Genomic DNA, 19115 nt, shown 5'->3' with positions numbered 1-19115 from the left:
AATCTATTTAATGTTATTGGTTTAAAAAAATAGTCTAACTTGCATCCTTAGAGTAAATGATATGAAGACTTTGGTGTACTGTGCTTCTATCAATGACATCATTTATTACTGTTATGATTTAGATAGAATGAACTATCATGCAAGTATTGATTACTGTATAGTACCTACTCCATTCCCCACAGTGATCTGTAATACATTAAATCTGCTGTCATTGGATAATTGAATAGTTTTAAGAGAGATTGTGCAACCTGCAAACCTTTGTGTGAAAGAGTAAAATACTTAACTCTTTAGCCCATTAAGAAAACAATTCTCTGTTCTTTACCAATGGTCCTCAAACCTTTTGATCATACATACCTGATAGTAAAAACCTTGGGGGTTACCTATACTTGGTAACCTATACCTATACCTATATTTGTGTTTACCTATAAAAGTATATGTGTGTATGTCTATATGTATTTTTCAGATATGTTGAAAATACACTTATTACTTGCATAAACTGTTCTATTATAAAATATACACAATTATTTCTTTATTAGATTTTACAAAGATTGATAGAAGTCTTAGTATTTTCTTTTTGGTCTTAATGGATCACTGTTCATTCCTCTGGAGACTTTGGAGACTCCTGTTGAAGACTAGCATTTACTTCCAAAAATATCTGTTGGAGTTTTAAGAATTTGCATACTCTTAATATAAAATATCAGACTTCTGCATGGTAAATATTGGCCAAATCCAATCATGGCTTTTCATCAGGTATGCAGTCTGCACACATTTTAGGAATCCCTGAAGTTTGTCTGGATGACCAGTGTCAGCGGCATGACACTTGTTGATAGTGGACACTCATATACTAAGGAAATAAAGCATTAGGACAAGAACATGCTCATTTTGATTAAAGTACTTCTGAAAACCTTTTGCTAATTTCAGTGGTTTTACCAATAAGGCCTTGGTCATCTTGAGCTTGATTTGATACCATGCTATGTCAGTTAAAGTCATGACCTGGAATTACAGAATTGCAGAGTTAGAAGGAACCACAGATGACATTTAGTTCATCCTTTATTATCACCTTTGAAGAACTCAGGCAAGAGAGAGAAAGACAGAGGGGTCCTGTGAAGGAGAGACAGAGAACAAGAGAGCTGCACCAGCAGGAATCCAACTCTGACAACTGAAGTAATGACCTAAGTTGGTTGTTTGAGCCTGATTAGTCATTAATAGACCTGATATCAAGAATTTGGCTAGATTTGCCATGGTCTCCCCCAGTCTACTGAGGGAATGACTTTTGTAAGCATTCCTCAAATTCTAGATCCCCTAATGCAGAGTGGAAAGTGTACTCTTGCCAGTCCCCGGGTTCAGAGTGAACCACAGTCTTATAGAAACCCAAATTCCTACAGGTAAGTACACACAAATGAGTGGTGTATGATGTAGGACCTCTGCTTCTCCCTCATTATTATGTCAACATAAGGTCACTTCTCCTTCAGTGTTTGTCTTAAGGACAAGGTTACAACATCTGTAGGAATTTCCTATTTATTTTTTATTTTAAATTCTTCAAGATGCAGATTAATACCTTCCAAGAAAGTTTACAAGGGATTTTCCTTCAGCCCAGTCATTGCTCTTTGCTGACCCCTGTTCCCACCCTTCTCACCACACCTTTTTTTAATTGCTACAGATGAATTTGCTACCCTCTGTGGAAGTCAAAGGCCGGGCTTTGTCATTGACATTTACACTGGCTTACCTGTCGGTGAGTTCTGATACCCTTGTGACTTTCTGTGTTTGCCTTTGTGTTAAGAAAAGGGAGTACACAATGTGATATTCTGTTTTTGGGTTTGTTTTTTTTTTCTCTTAGAAGGAAAAATCGTTAAACAGTGCCATTTAGCTTTATTGAAACACTGATTCTTAGTTTGAAATAAACTGTGCAAACACCCTGTGTAACTCCACCTAATTGGCAGCAGTATTTGTTACTCATGATTAAGGAGACTGGAAAGCTTTTCACAAAATTACAATCAAGCTTAGTTAAACCAACCCTAGGCATCAACAAAGAGATTCTGGGAGAAGGGCCAGTTGAGGTTCGACTTGACTATAATTCCCAATCCTTCCCTCTAACTAAGACATGAGTTTAATATGACTTTTCATACCAATCTTTATGTGTAGGTTGTTCACATAAAATACTTTTTTTGTGGATCAATTTTATCTCACATGGAATCTCCTCAGGTCATCTGTTTGGGGAATTTCAGATGTGAAAAAAAAAGTGTTTCCAATCAGAGGCCCCATCTGGTAACTGGAGCAGAGATCACTACACTGCTAAAGATGCTTGTGCAAGATTCAGAAGTATTGTGCAGCATTCAGCCTACAGAGGCAATGCCTTTGTGGTTTAAAAGCAAGTAACATAAAAGTAGATGGAGAGCTATTACATTCTCAGAGTTTTCCCCCAGTGTGATTTATATGCATCCTTAGATGCCCCTCTTATTGTGTCTAGTAGCAAACATCACCACTTGCTTTGTTCCACCTTATTCCTAAGAAACAAACTGAAATCCACATCAGCCTTTCCAATGACCTTGTTTAAGAAAACAAGGTTCTGGTCCAGCAATCAGCCTGGCCCCCTTAGTGCCAAATCCATATGGCTCCACAGTCTAGTCAACGTCCAAAGAAACTTCATGGTTTGGAAAGAAAAACTGCTAAATGACATTGGCATGAAACACCTGGCCCCAGCTGCTTTGTTTTTCTGCTTCCCAAAACAGATCTTTTCATCTCCCTAGAATCTCTGGTCCAAAGATAGTAATGATTCTCTATGGACAGATCAGGTGTGTACCCCAATAAGGCCGGCCCTCCAAGGTTGGCAGCAGGCAAAGACCTGAAACATTACATTGTCCACTAGTAGAGCTGGAAGGGCCTCAGACATCATCTAGTCCAAGTGCCTTGCTCTACAGTTGAGGGGACAGAGGCCCTGAAAGGGAAAGGGACTCCGCCAAGGACATCTAGCTAATTAATAACAGAGCTGGGACCAGAGTCCAGTCCTGACTCACCACTTGCTTTGCCTCTAGCTCTTGAGAAATGGAAATGTGATAGTTAGCAATGTACTCATTGTTACCAAATTCCACCATGACAAAATATTTAGATGACTGAGAAACTTTGTTTTATTTAAGCTTTGTACTCTCCTTCTGAAAGGTCTTAAGATTGTTGGCATGTGGACCCATTCATATGGGGTTAAACTATAACAAGCTTATTAATCTTGTCTTAAAATATAAACTTCTTCAAGTTGAAGTTCAAATAAAATCCAGACAGGGAAAGAAAATATAATTTTCAATATATCCTTTTGCTTTTTTATACCTAACAATGGCTAGAAATTTGACCCTGTCTGTTATTGTTAAACTTGATAATATAGCACTTATATTCCAAACGAATGTGCATATTTCATGTTTTAACCCCTACTAAAACAATGTCATCTGAATAGGTTTTTTGTTTGCCAGTGTTACATAGTTGTGATGTTACTTTGCAAAACTTTGTAAGAACATGAATGACAAATTCATGTCAAATTTCCCCTTTAAAAAAAGGTTGGCTTTAGAGTGTGATTATTCTGATACTCTAGTGGTACCTGTAGGCTCTATTTAAGTCTTTGGCCATCTTCTTACAACTTACCCAAAATACCTTGCAGAGGCTCCCAGCTGTAATATCTAAAAAAAAGTGTCTCAACAAAGGTACCAGAAGTTTAGTGGGTTGGAAAGACCACAGCATTACATCCCCTCCCAGCTTCTGAAATGTTTTGTGAAACTCCTCCAAAGGGCTGGTGGAGGGCCTCCAGGATAACAAGCACTTTGATCATGGTTTGTTAAGATTGTATGACTGCAATATGGAAAAGCATAAGGGAGGCAGGATAGCCTATTAGCAGATTCCTGATATCGAATCCTGGCTCTGCCTCTTATTAGCCGTGTGGTCTTCGGCAAGCTCCGTGCTCTGGCTTGGCCTCAGTCCCATCATCCCTCAGTGAGGATAGTCATAGTGCCTAGAGATGGTCTCATAGGGTGGCTGTGATGATTCAGTGAGTAACTTGAGGCTGAATGCTTGAGGAACGTACCAGGCATAAAGCAGTTGAGTCACTGTGGATACTATTATTATCCTGGAAGACACTGAGTAGCTGGGAGTTGAGAGCAGGTCCAGCAGAGAGTGGACCAGGCAGCTGGTGAGAAGGCAAAGCTTTGCCTGTGCACAAGGCTAGCTCACCGGCTGGCCAGCTCCGCTTCAGCTGCCTGGGTCCTGGCTCTGCTTTCACTTCTCCTTTGGCCTTGTTTTAATGCTCACCGACCCTACTTTCAGATACTGGTTCTTAATTTAACAAATTCTAATTGACACAACATTTGTAAGCGTGCTGTACGGCAGCCAGGCCCCACCCCAGGCCTTAAGAAGCCACAGTCTACTAGGCCTTCCTCAGTGCTTGCCCTGCCTTTCCCGTCAGCCCAGGTGCAGATTACATCCCCAGTCCTGACTTTCCTCCTTTCAAAGCCACGAGAAGGAGGAAGGGGGTGTTGAAGTAGAGTCTGAAAGCTCAGAGTTGGCTATGACCATGGGCTCCTTACCTGTTCTTCACTAGCTCCCCTTTCCCATTCCAGCCACACACCGCCACGCACTCGGGGTAGAAGGCATTGACGCTCAGCAGTCACTTTATCCTGCTCATCTGGGACACAGAGATGACCACTACCTGGACAGAGCTGATGGTCTAAAGCAAAATAAAAAAGATAGATACAAAATCCGGTTAGACATGTGAGTGTCTGAAAAGCAGTTATTTCAGTTTGAATTTGTTGCTGTCCTCTACTTCATCATCACCACCCCAATACACACACACACACACACACACACACACACACACACTTTCTCTTCTTTGGTTTGGGACTTGATATAGCATATGAGGTTAGAAGCAGCTGACTTCCCACCCTGCACAGGAATCATGTGCCACGCTGTCGCTCACCTGTGGCTGCTCTGTTTCTAGATATTGATGAATGCCGGGAGATCCCGGGGGTCTGTGAGAATGGAGTGTGTATCAACATGGTTGGCAGCTTCCGATGTGAATGTCCAGTGGGCTTCTTCTATAATGACAAGTTGTTGGTTTGTGAAGGTAAGTGATGTCACTATATCATGTCCAGAAATGAGCTGACTGATGAGCTACTTACTCACACACACTCAGCCAGTTTCATGACTGGAATTTCAGATATCCATCAAGTGCTCACAATAAGGAAGGGCATCATGTGGAACAACATGAAATCTCATGCAAAAAAATTTCCTAATTCCCTGTGGACAAAGCAGGACGTCCATTCCCCAGCCCCTACTCCCCAACCCCCTCCAGCACACAATGCTTTAGATTTCCCGGCCGATAGATGAAAAAGCCTTGAGTTCCTGGGTGGGTCACATAGATTGCTTTGTTTCAGTTGCTTGGAAGTGAGCATAAGTGGAGGGCAATCATCTTTACTTGAATCTTAAAATCAGTGTTCTCTGCCAGACGGAGCCTTTGCTACTCCCAAGAGAAAACAAGGCTAATGCAAATACTCCAAATGCATGAGAGAATTCCAAATGGCAAGAACAGCAAATTCGATTTTATAGGAAGAATGTTGGCATGCATGCAAGTGGTATTTTTTTCATTTTCAGATTACCTCCCCTCACCATGTGTATGTACTGTGATTCTCTGCATTCCTCACAGCACTTCATATTTTTCCTCCATCTGGGGAAGATAGTGTTCTTTTACATTTTAGTAAAAGAGACATTACTGGTTAGGAAATAGACCATGTGTCCTAGGATAGCTGGAATAATTTTCTATTTAATACTTAAACTTGGGGCCTCTAGCAGAATTTTGTTCTAATAACCTCTAGAAAAGGTTATTACCTCTAGAAAAGGTTAACTCTTAGACCATGTATTAGAGCAAATATATCAACATTTTAAGGTTAAAAAAACTTTTTTCTCCTACACTCAGGACAACTTACCAGCCATGAGTAAAGGTATAGACCTAAGCACATGCTTGTTAAGTTCTCTCTTTTTTTTTTTCCTAAGAAAAATCCTACTGATATTTTTTAAATTAAAGTATACCTGATAGACAATATTATATTGGTTTAAAGTATATAACCCAGTGGTTCAACAGTTACACACATTATTAAACCTCACCATCTGTCAACACAGGAAGATGTTACAGAACAATTGGCTATTTTCTCTGTGCTGTACTACCCTCCCCTTGACTAACTTACATTATGATTAAGATTTTGGGGCTCCTTTCTTCCCACCACCCTCCCCATCCACTCACCCCAACCCCTCCCCCATGGGAACCACCAGTCACTTCTCAGTGTCTGTGAGTCTATTGCTATTTTGTTCATTCTGTTTTCTTTCGTTTTTAGATTCCACAAATAAGTGAAGTAATATGGTATTTTTCTTGTTACATTCTGTTTACTAAGCTTTTGGTTACTGTGGCCCAGTGGTCATGTGTCCCTTCCTCTGCCTGCTGTGTGGGAGAGTAGAAGTGGGGCGGCAGCCATGCAGAGCCTTCCTCAGGAGATAGTCCCTGGAGGCGTTGCCTTGGCCCCAGCCCCTGGGCTTTGAGAGGCCATGGAGGGCCAGGTGTGTGGAGAGGAAGCGCAGCGCCGGACGGGAGAAAGGAGCCCACAGCAGGCGAGCCCGTAGAGCCAGGGCGGGCTGCCCTCCCCCAGCCACAGCCTTCCCCCCTTCAAACATGCCCCAGGATGCCCGCCACCTTCTTGGGGCACCTCCCCTTCTCTTCTGTTTGGAGATCTCTTTGATGGGTACTTCACCCAGGTACCCTTTGGTACTGGTATTTGCTGAAGTGGCAGCCCTTGGCCAGAAACCAGAGGCAGGGCCACCCATGACCCCCAGGTCACCCTAGACATTGCTACCCACGTGAGATTGAGAAGCTCCAGCTGTGCCAGCGCGGGGCACGTTGCTGTCGGGGTAGTATTCTGCAGGTAGTGAGATTACAAAGTGCCCCAGCTTTTGGTTTCCCTTTCTCAGGATACCCATCTTCAGAGTGAATATTTAATCCCAGAGCAGCTGCTTCCCAGCCCTTGGCTCTCAGGATCAGAAGATGAAGGTTGGCCTAATACACGCGTCAGCAACCCTGCAATTGGAATGGATTCCAGAAATGATTCAGGGAACATCCATGTGTCTGCTCTCCCCACATGTGTGTGTCCGTGTCATCAGATGTTAGGCTGATGCATGGCAGACGTTCTTGTCTGTGATAGCATGTGGCTTCTCCAGCAACACAATCTACCCTCTCTGTTTCTGTACAGTCTTAATTAAGAGCAGCGCAAACCTCACAGGCAAGGGGTTGCTGTGTCGTGGGCCCATTGTAACCCAAGGCAGGCTCCGTGTCTATTACAGAGAGAGACACACCCCACCCCACATAGACAGAAACCCCCCCCTGACTGACAGTAGTCCTAAGGGTTTCCCACCAAGAAAGCACTGCCTAAGAGGCATAGGTTGATGTATTTGCTGCCCCCTTGTGGGAAAAACTTCGTTGGCTGAGCCAACTTCTGTGTAAAACCCCAGTACTAGTGCTCAGAGCCAACTCCCACCTGTGTCATGGGCTATTTATTCCCTTTACTGAGCTTAGACCGAATTAGACTGTTTCATAGGTGCAGGGGCAGGGAACATATATTTTGCCCCATGGTATAGCCTGAACTGTGCAGTAACTGCTGCAGTGCCATGAATTTGAACCTGGTTTTTGTTTTTTGGTTTTTACTTTTTTTTAAAGATACGCCTTGACCTCTGGAGCACACAATATCCGTTTTATTTTTTGATAGTGAGCATTGTGTTGTTTGCAGTAGTTTTTGTGCAACATGTCATGTTAAGTTTCCTTGATTTGACTGCTTTGTAGCAGTAATGTAAGAAGAGCCCAGAAGCCCTACAGCTCAGAGAGCTGTCTGTGGGCCAGGGGCACCAGCATTACCTGGGAGCTTATTGGATATGCAGAATCCCAAGCCATTCCCCAGACATGCGGAGTCAGAATCTGCCTTTCAAAAAGATCCACAGTGATTCTATGCACAGCAGGGAGTGAGATGCTTGCCCTTCAGACCTTATAACCCTCCAGACAAAAACAGCCTGACTGAATGATAAAACCCTGGGGCTTTGAGCAAATACAGGATTTCCTATACACATATCAAGTCCTGGCCCTAGCAGCTGAGTTTCATACCTTTCTTTTTAGACATGTGTATCATATGTGGTCACAAATCCAGTGCTTGCATTTATGAAAAATATTAGTAAAATGGAAAAATTAGAAAATACATGTTCAGTCCTCCATTGCCTGTTCAATAGAACTGATCAAAATAAGACAATATAAATATTTCATGGGAGAGGCTTCATCGACTTGACACCAGATGCTGTTCTCCTTCTGATTAAGTTCTCGTCTGCTCGCAGATATTGACGAGTGTCAGAACGGTCCCGTGTGCCAGCGCAATGCGGAGTGCATCAACACGGCAGGCAGCTACCGCTGTGACTGTAAGCCGGGATACCGCTTCACCTCCACCGGGCAGTGCCATGGTACGTAGTTCCCGCTGCTGGACGCGCCCACCCAATGGGTCCTCCCCCCCAGGTGGCAGATCAGGGGCTTTTTTGAGATGGTTAGGTTGAAGAATCCATAAGTTAAGATCTAGACTGCTGAACTCTAGTCACTAAACTGGAAAAAAGAATAATTGTTGAAATCTCTAAACACTTAAGTTTTTTCCCCTTTACAGAGTTGATGTTTTCAAAACCAGAAGTACATCATGCACATATGTAGACCTTGTATTTGCCCATCTGCTGCCCCACTTGGCAAACATCAGCTCTCACAAATACACCCACACACATGCACACACGCACACATGCTCCCCTGGGCAGCAGTCAAGTGCAAATGCTTTTTCCTTTTCACATCATTCCCCTTAGGCAGGTGAGGTGTCACCATCTCCACCACTTACCCCGAATCTAGACCTGCAGCTGTCCTGAGCTGGGCCAGATAAACCTGCATAAAGAGCAAAAAGACCATTTTACAGAACTGAGGGCAGCAAACATCAACAGCCTTATATTAACTAGAATTCAACTCCAGTAAAATAAGAAACTGTCCTTTAGAGGTGAGCTTTCTTTGTTGTTTGCTCTGTCAGGGATGTGGTAGAAATAAGGAGGATGCATATGTTAATGAGCTTAAACTGACAGTAAAGTTATTAGATATTGGACGGTGTCTTGTAGCCAGTGGTATCAAAATTGAAACACTGGTGTTTCAACCCAGAAGCAAAATAATACCTCAGAATTATTTTCATGTGAGTTTTTTGTATATTAAGCAAGGAGGTCAGGAAGAATGTGTTATTTTGCTTATGGTTCATTTCACAGGGAGTTTCCTGGATATTTTATACATTTGTGAATCAAACAACGCAAGGAAGGGAATGTGTCAGATTCCTTGGATTTCCTTGCTTACCAATGATGAAGTGGTAGGAAGTGCTCTGCTCTCTGTAGGGTATTTTGCATTGTTTTATGAGACCTTGGTGGGAAGGGGATGTAATAGCAGAACAAAAACTCGCTTTGAGAATCAAGACTTGTTTTGTTGGTCTTCAAGGAACATGTGCAAGGGTTTAGGATTTTGTCAACAGAGCAGTTGTTATCCATGTATTAAAAAACAGGACAGGAAAAATGGGGATGTCTCTGATATGAGTCACAATACCCTACTGAAACTTGGCATTCATAACACTTCCCTGCATTTTGCTCTTAATTTATATTTCTTTGAAACTGGGTGAAATAATTCCAATCAAAATAAGGAATTGCTGATAATATAGAACATGCCATTTCACACCATTTCATGCTCAGGCAAGAAGTGGGACAGGCTATTTATACACCAAGATAAGATATCCAACCAGGAGCCTGCTGGGGCTTAAGCCCTGTCAGATTTTCTTGTAGAAAATTAACACAAATAAAACTCACACAGCGTTAACCTGAGATAGGTGCTGTGAATGAGTGTTGTTGAAGGCCAGAGCTCACTTCCCCTCATTCATTGGAATCCTCAAAAGAAAGGGAATGTACTTGAGTTTAGCAAGTATTCAGCCTGTAGGGCTGAAGACTTACCTCACTGTAGAAATGTCTTCATTTATATCTTGCTTTAAAAATCTCTTTAAATGTCTTTGAATGCAATCCTATGGCATTTCTCGGACAGGTTGTAAAATACTTGTCTGTGTTTACAATGAAAAGAACTAAAATTTTCTTTCCATTTTAAGATTTTTATTTGCATCCATAAGTATATCTTTTCAAACCCCAAATCACAGCTGGCACCATTCTAGCTACATTGCTGCTAAGAGATCTGAGAGGACAATCAGGTGTCTAAGCCCAGGGTGCTAGTCTGACCTCAGGAGCTGTAGAGTCAGAGCTAATGCAGCAGCCCCTTTCCACAGTGTCTTGCCCGACTAGAGACAAGAGACATGTTCTTCCCAGCTACCTCCTCACGGTCTCTTCTCTCTCCGCTGACTATGTGCATTTTTCCCCCCAATTCCCTGTTTAAACCTCTTATCTCAACTTCAGACATAATCGCCTAGGAGTACAAATCCTGGTGCGTGTGGCGACCTCACTTTCTGGTCTCAGACAAAGTGAACTTCATGTTTAAGTTCTCTGGAATTATATAGAACTTTCTGTTTCACCAACAGAACCTCAGAGTACTCTGTGTTTCCTTTTCTTAGAACCATCATGAAATAGGCAATGTAGGAAAGACAGTTCCTCACTAGGGTTCCCTTTTAAGAAGATCCTTCACGCTCTACTTACCCAGGCCCTTAGATACTGCCAGATCCAGTATTTCCTGAGGGTGCCCAGGATTTAGGCTAACCATGGTAGGCCCTGAAACATCTTTCCTCAAAAATCTGCTCCTTCACAGGGCTTGGCAATGGAAATCAATTTCCTTTACCTATCCCAGGGAGCAGGAAAATCCATTTTCCCATACTCATAATTTGTTAGGTTAGCTAGCATTTCTGCTTAGGCTAGCAGAAGCCCTTAAGCTGCTCTATCCCAATTTCCCCTGTTAGTGATATACTCAAGCTCACTTGAGACTTTTAGACAGTATGGCAGTTCATCAGCTCTACCTGTTCTGTATATTGGAAGGAGGAAGTCATAAAAATGGCAGCCTGAGCACATGGAATGGAGGGGATTATCTTCTCTTGTGCCATGGTACGACCACTCTGTGTGGCAAAAAGTGCCCATTCCCAGTCGCTGTCTTCTCAGTAGACAGGGCGAGCAAACATCCAGTCTAGATTATTCTGCAGGGAGCAAAGTGCTGCTGTGCCCTATAGTATTCACCCTCGGGTGGGCATTCCACTATTTGCCTTCTTTTGTGACGACAGGAAAATCAAGATAACACAGTGCTCTAAATTACATTTACCCTAGATGTAGGAAACTGAGAACTTAAAAAAATCAAATTATAGGCATAAGTAGGTATGTCACTGTCATTTTTGGATTCATACAATAAATTCTGCCCCTCAGGTCCTCACATTTCAGGAGGGCAACAAAGAGTCAGTTGCTGATGAGTGTAACTTAGAGCCTCAGACTGGCAGAAACAAGATGACAGGGCTTTCCTTTGAATGAATCTGAATAAAAAGAAAGAAACACCGTGAGGATCATCAAGTGCTAAAAGGAGCCACGTTGTAGGCATGAAGAACTTGGCTAAGAAGGGACAAAAGGTCATGGGAGGGAGACAGAACAGTGAGGCGGAATTCGAACTGGGGACGGTGTAGGTTGTCCGTAAGGAAAACCTATCTTAGCCATGGGATTTGTTTGAATTTGGTACACATTTCCAGAGGAAGTCATGAAGGCCCATGACTTGAGGCACCAGATCTTGACTGGACAAAAACACTTAAATTCATTCCACAGCCTGTGACACTGCTCAAGCAGATAATCAAAAAAATTATCTCCCAGCTTGGGTTTTTCTCCCTCTTAAATTTTCTCGTTTTGCAGAACATTTTTTTTATACTGCCCTGGTTTTTCATTGCATCATGTATTGCTAACATACTGGGAATATGCCCCGTAAGTGAGAGATTTTAACCAGTTTTGTGATGAAAATAACTTCTAATGCCAGCGTCTTGGTTTACTGGCTTAGTTTAGAGCCAGGATTAGAGCTGAGAATAATATCTAGAAGTGATTCAGTTCTGTTTGGTCTTCTAAGCTTCACCCAAACTATGCTTTATGTCTGCAGATCGCAATGAATGTCAAGAAATCCCCAATATATGCAGCCACGGGCAGTGTATCGACACAGTTGGAAGCTTCTACTGCCTTTGCCACACTGGTTTTAAAACAAATGCTGATCAAACCATGTGTTTGGGTGAGTATGTGATGATCATTTCATTTCTTATTTCATATCCTATTGGAAAATCCATTTACATCTGAATATATATAAGAGTCATGCTAAACTTTTCATTAGGTACTTTGCTAGTTATAAAATAAAAACAGACATGTAGCATTAACATCCTTTAGTAATCTGGCAATCTGAGCATAAGCAAACTCTTCCTTGATATTCATTTGGCTGTCAGCTCAGAAAAACTTTTGAGTAAGGGAAAAATTGAGAAAGACATTAAGACAAAAAATGACTTTTTATTAATGTTAGTAGCCTATTATTCTTTTATAATATCCATGTGGGTTTGCCTTATTGGAACAGAGTGCATCTTTTGAGTGTTTCAGAATGAATGTTTATTGAGAAGGGCCTTTAGTTTGCACCAGATTCTCAGAACCAAATGTATAGATTCTATAAAGGCAAAAAATATAAAAGAAACATTTTCTTAATGGAAAAGAGCCCAAGATTTTAAATCTCTTCCTTGGTTTCAGTACTGAATCAGGATGCTGATTCAATATGTAATCAATCATTTTCTCTTTTCTTTCCTTTCTTTTTCTACTTTAAAGCAACATCCATTAAGTCTTTTGGGTACTTCATGAACATGAATCAGTTTCACAGCTGGAAAAGAACAGTCAGTAAAGTAGTGTTTAAAGTGCTTGCCTTTGGCTCTAATTGGATTCATCCATCAGGGAACATTCTCGTAAAGGTTTGTCTTCTTCAGAGCAGATTACAAGTTTTAGATTAAAGCAGGATAGTCTGCCTTGCTCATCTCTGGGAAGCTCACCCTGCACGGCCATGAGACCCTGCCCAACTCTCTTTCTCCCTCTTGCATCTGAATTATCTGGAATCTCCAGAGAACCTGCCTAGCCTGGCTAAAAATGAATGAAGGCAGAAGTTCTTGATTGCTGGTTGGGTGACTCATCTGGATGCAGTCTTCAACCACCTACACCTTGGGATCACTTTGGGGTCAGCAACATTTCCTGATTTAGGATTATAGATAATTTATCTTCACGTCTCAAATTTGAAAGGAAAGGAGATCCTAACTCTGACAGTTTGTGTTGCTAACCCGAGATGTTGCCTTCCAATCCCTCCTCCTCCCTTCACCCTGGCCCTCCTACTTCTGTCTCCCTCTCACAAACCAACCGTATCAACTTTCTTTCATTTAAATTTTTAATTTTCTCCTTAATATTGCACATCCACTCTTTAAAGAAAGATGTTAGCTCTGTACAAGGTAGTAAAAGAGAAAAGTCATAGACCAATAAAAAGACTAACAGCAACGCAAGAGTGAATGAGAAGAGCCAGAGTAAGTGTCATCACACTGGGACAGTTTAGAAGAGTGACGTAACAAGTCACCATTGGCAGGAGTGGTCATGGTTTTTTAAGGGGTGGACTGCAAAAAAGGAAAGGATGTCTAAAATACCAGGTGTGTTAGCTAACTTATTGTGTTGTTGTTTTTGGGGTAATACCGGGTGACTCACCACTTTTTGGTAAATTGCAGTGAGAATCTTAAAAGCTGAAGTTTGCCAAAAGTGGCAGCAAATCCAGGCCCAGATGCACACAGAATTTTCCATTTCCAAGTGAAAATATTTGAGAAAAGTGGCAAGGGTGGAGAATTCTAGAAGTAAATAGAGTAAAATACTTCTTGTCCAGTTCTCATGTCCTTAGCTTGCCTTCTTTCATATGCCAACCAAAGAAACCGTTTATTCCCAAGGCTGAGATCCTGGTCTCTTGACTGAATCTTGCAGGGAGCTGCCTCCGTGGAGCTGGTACCACATCACGAAATTCTCTACGGCTGACACTTTGTGAACTTCAAGTGCCCTATGACCCAGGGAACTGCCAAACCTCTTCTTCTGTTAATAATGATTTTTCCCTATGACCTTTGCTCCTACTAGACATAAATGAGTGTGAGAGAGATGCCTGCGGGAACGGGACTTGCCGAAACACAATCGGTTCCTTCAACTGCCGCTGTAACCATGGTTTCATCCTGTCTCACAACAATGACTGTATAGGTGCGTATGCAAGAGCGGGCCACCGAGGAGGTCAGTTTTATGTGTGTCCTTTATATTAGCATCCTCTCCTGTGTGCCAGCTGTCTTTTTTTTAAATATATGCCATCACATAACAGTTGGTTAAAAGACTTGTCAAATGTAGTGTGTTAATTAAATGTCAAATATAGTAACTGCAGCCATTACTTTAATTAAAATACTCATTAGCAGCTATAATTTTTATGTATACTGTGTTGTAAATTAAATAAATTTCAAAATAAATCTATTATGTTTTAAAACATGCAAAAAGGATTCTTTGTATAGAAATTACATAATTCAGGAAAAATGTGGATTTGCTTGTCTAGATGTGTCATGATAGCCTCTCTGAAAAAAAGTAAATAATGGAATCAATGAAATCTTCCATATAAAACATGCTAGGTTATTCATAAGTGAGAAATGAACCAAATTTTATATTGTGCTAGAGGCAAATTTTATATCCTTCTAATTATGAGACTACTTAATGATGCCTTCAGCTATCTTGTGTTTTAGTAATTTAATTTTAACCTTTAAAAATGAAGCTGAAAGGAAGATCAAAATGAGGCTCATATCAAATTCTAATATAAATTACAAATCTCCAATTCATAGAATCATGTGATCTAGTTAGGTTTTGACAGATGAGTCAAGGCAGGCCTATTAGGACAGACTAAATTGCCCCTGGCATTTCTTACATTTGCCTGAGGCAGCAAAGGCCACTGAAATTCAGAAAAAGTATTTTTCCCTCTAAAGGTTTTGATTATTGCTGAGGCTGTGACATTTTCTTTGGAATATAGCAAAGGATTGTTTTCTCTGTTGGCAGATGTGGATGAATGTGCAACTGGAAACGGGAACCTTTGCAGAAATGGCCAGTGCATCAATACCGTGGGGTCCTTTCAGTGTCAGTGCCACGAAGGCTATGAGGTGGCTCCGGACGGGAGAACCTGCGTGGGTGAGTGCTGCCCCAGAGTGTCCCTCCGGGGAACACGCGCAGAGCCCACTCAGAGGATCACACATCTCTACTACAACCCTTCCTCCAGATCCCTGCAGGAAAACACTCAGAGTAGAGCTACACTGATCTTGTCTGTAAACTCTGTGTGTGTGTGTGTATATACATATGTATATATACACATATATATGGTATACATGCCACTTTTCTCCCTATTTTTAAAAATTAAGTTATTGTACCAACAGAAAACAGTTAAATCGTTAAATCTGACAGCTAGATTGTTCTATAAACCATTGTAATTCCCTTTCTTGTTTTTTTTTCTTCAAAATAACTTCCTAGTAAACTCTAATGTAATCTTTCGGGTTCCCTCAGAAGTCTTTATACCCATTGACTTTTCACATACTCTACTTTTCTGGAAATATGTAATTTATGGTAAGTCAAATAAAATATGGTTTTTATATTGCACACATCTGAAAGGTGATAGAGCTTGTTTTTATTGCATCATTCATTTTTACCCATGGTAGAGTTTTGTGGACTTTCGTTTTTTTGTATTTCTTTGATATGATTCCCATCTCTTTGAATTTTAATTGCTTGATGGAAATCATGTCAGTAGGAACCTCTTCTTTCTGTTTTCCTTTTCTTGGCAGATGTCAATGAATGTCTTCTAGAACCTGGAAAATGTGCACCAGGCACCTGTCAAAACTTGGATGGGTCCTACAGATGCATTTGTCCACCTGGATACAGTCTACAAAATGACAAGTGTGAAGGTAGGGGGCCTGTCAGTGTTTGGAAATGAGCACTATTGTTCACTGCCCTGGCACTGTCAAAGTCAAAGTTTCTGTGATGTGCAATGGTCTTCATTTTGGAATACTTTATCCAAAACAAACCCAAGGGCAGAGACTGTGACTTATCGCCTCATACGTAGGTGATAAGATAAGAACTGGACTTCTCAGACTCACTGATGAAGCTAGTTTGCTCTGTGCACATAGGTGTCATATGACCCTGACCCTTTTCCAGTGAGTTTTTATGCAACTTTGAAAAGTCCTGGATTACATATTTTTAAGTGTCTGTTGGTTGCAACTAAAAATAGCTTCTTGTTTCCAGTTAAAATCTTTAAGTGACCACATTCAAGGTTAGATGAATGTGGCTGTGTAACTTGTCTATGTTGTTCTGGCCTATAGAGTGATGGAAATGTGTTAATACAAATACATTCTCGGCAAGTTTTATACCACTGCATTCCATAATATATATGTCATTGAATTGAATGAAAGACCTTAATTGCCCGAACTTCATAAGTAAGTAGGTTGAAAGGATTTTAAGAAGTCACCTAGTCTATGCTCCCACCTATGAACAGGTCTGTATCTAATTCATACTGAATAAGCATCTTCTCCACTTTTACTATCCTCAATGAGAAATTTTATTATATAGCCAATTCAAATTGCAATCAAGTGATAATATTCTAAATGCAAACATTTGATCAAAGTTAGGCCTAAATGCAAATTATTATGAGTTATTTTACTTTTATTAAAGATTGGCTTTAATCATTCCATAATTAATACAAAACTCACCTATACTGAACAGAATGGAAATGTATAGAAAGAAAAAACAACTTCCCAAATAGTCAATAAATGTGCCCACTCTACAATCTTTGTCCCCACCCTTATGAAGTCGTCACCTAGAGGTTAATTTCTACCATAGAATCATAACAATCACAAAACAACAATCAAAAATAAATTCGTGAGCATTTTTACAAAAGTTGGCTTTTCTTTTATGAAAAGATTGGATGTGGGTGTGGAGGGAGTGTGAAACAGAGTAATTCAATCACCACCAGTGATTCAGCTTCGTTAATGCATTACAGGAAACATGCTGTAATTATAAATGCAACATAATAGTGTGGAGTGAAGAGGCTGGTTTCGCACTGTACAGGAGGATAATCACTTGATATTGCACATTTCTAGAATATCTATTGTGTGGTATTTACAATATTAAGTCAAGAGAGCAGAGTTAATTTCCTAACTCTTCCTTAGTTAGGCCTCTTTGGAATAAAGTTGTGTAATGAGAATACATTTTGGTGTGCGTAGAACTCTTTGCACGAATGTGAAAATGAAGAGCCTCAAGATACAAAAAAAACATGTTTTATTGAAAAAAGTATTTCCATAAAAATATCATGGCTTAGAGTCAAGGCTTAACTTTTTCACTACAAATTCCTACTGAAAGTCAGGGGAAAGGATAGGGAAGTCTGTTGGAAAGAGTGGCCATGCTTTTTTCATACACAGGATAATCATGTAATTTACTGATCACCCCGAGACAATTTTCAAGAGGGTGCTATTAATAATGAAGCCAGGACAACAGGCATAAACTAAGACTCTCCCAGGCAAACTAGGGTACATGGTTACCCAAGCCATTCATACTTCACTGCAGACCACCTATAATCACCCCTTCACAGTAGCCAAGATATGTTAATACACTAAAGAAGACATGTCATAATTATAAGTGTATCAAATTCCTATGTACTGTATGATAGAGAAACTACAGCCTGTATTAGGAAGTATTTTTGTGTCTTCAGAAATTAATCTGCAAATGAGACTTAGGAGCCCCATCTCCCATGATATCTTTAGACTGTATTGCATAGGATTAATTTCATGAGTAAAATTCATAGTTTTAGGACTATAATGTGGGGTATTGAGGAAAGCATTGTAGATGGGTAGAAGGGTTTAAAGACCTTGATCTTACAACTAAGTGTCAACACAATTAAAATTTCAGAGCTTCTGCTTACTGTGCAGTTGTGAAGTCAGACTGGAGTTTCTTACTTCTTTCCTAGTTTAGGACAGCATAAAATTACTCCAACCTTTTCTAATTATCAAGCAACTCAGTCTGGGTAAGGAATGTCTGTCATTGCATCCTGTAGAAGGCACCCACAGACTTTATTTTTACATAAGAAATGTCAAAATTAATTTTTTAAAACACATGACTCAGAGCCTTATGATACAGGAAAGATCTTCCTTACCGAAGAGCCTTGAAATTAAGTTGCACTTTGTACTTCGACACCTTGTGTTTGGTACCGGGTGGTGTTTTGACTGTGACACGTGTAATTCTCTTAGATATTGATGAGTGTGTTGAAGAGCCAGAAATCTGTGCCCTGGGCACATGCAGTAACACTGAAGGCAGCTTCAAATGTCTGTGTCCAGATGGCTTCTCCTTGTCCTCCACTGGAAGAAGGTGCCAAGGTAAGTGCCTTTGAAGGCTTTAAACCTTCATTACTCTGTGTTTACGCATTGTGGTTTTAGTTTTTAAACATGGCAAAGCTTTGATTCTTTGTGAGAGAGAAGATGGAGAGTTTTCATTCCCCTAGAGGTCTAATGCTTACCATATGTCAGAAAGTTCATTTTTTTACTCATCCATCAAGGTATGGTTGCTTATATGACAACTCTCCTGGCACTTACACCTGTCTCCCCACTAAGAGCGTAGATGCTGACAGGTCGATCAGCGGGCCACCAGCTATGAGCACCAAGGACAGCAGACTGGGCGAAGGTCAGCTACATGATCTCTGCCTCTGAAGAGTAATTGGTGTAAATTTGGACCAAAACTTAGGCTTTCAGTCAAAAAATGCAGATGACTCCATATGTTCCCAGGATATAGTGTCTATCCCTTACATCACAAGTTTTCTAAGAAAACAGAAAAGTAAACTTGAACTGACCAGGATTCTTGCTGGGCCGTAGTCTGTTTTCAGGAATAATACTTGTGAACTTAAAAAAACAGATCATAAGGGAACCTGAATTTAGGCATAGCACTGTGTACTATGTCCCAGAAAACTGTTTATATGTACTAAGCAATACAATTGC

The 19115-nt window shown here is 40.7% G+C and overlaps 1 protein-coding gene across 2 annotated transcripts in view; it reads left to right on the top strand.

The window, feature by feature from the left end:
• FBN1 (fibrillin 1) overlaps nucleotides 1-19115 on the top strand; it is a 249651-nt gene that overhangs the window by 201998 nt on the left and 28538 nt on the right. For both annotated transcript variants that reach the window (XM_036924512.2, XM_036924514.2), the window contains exons 43-50: nucleotides 1661-1732; nucleotides 4973-5098; nucleotides 8395-8517; nucleotides 12173-12298; nucleotides 14200-14316; nucleotides 15148-15276; nucleotides 15921-16040; nucleotides 18375-18500. In XM_036924512.2, the coding sequence (XP_036780407.2) occupies nucleotides 1661-1732; nucleotides 4973-5098; nucleotides 8395-8517; nucleotides 12173-12298; nucleotides 14200-14316; nucleotides 15148-15276; nucleotides 15921-16040; nucleotides 18375-18500 (939 nt within the window). The remainder of the gene's footprint in view (nucleotides 1-1660; nucleotides 1733-4972; nucleotides 5099-8394; nucleotides 8518-12172; nucleotides 12299-14199; nucleotides 14317-15147; nucleotides 15277-15920; nucleotides 16041-18374; nucleotides 18501-19115) is intronic.

Source organism: Manis pentadactyla, chromosome 11 (assembly GCF_030020395.1).
Source record: "Manis pentadactyla isolate mManPen7 chromosome 11, mManPen7.hap1, whole genome shotgun sequence".
In the NCBI taxonomy this organism is placed as follows: domain Eukaryota; kingdom Metazoa; phylum Chordata; class Mammalia; order Pholidota; family Manidae; genus Manis; species Manis pentadactyla.
Note: the sequence above shows the minus strand (reverse complement) of the source record. Positions and strands in the feature narration are given on the sequence as shown.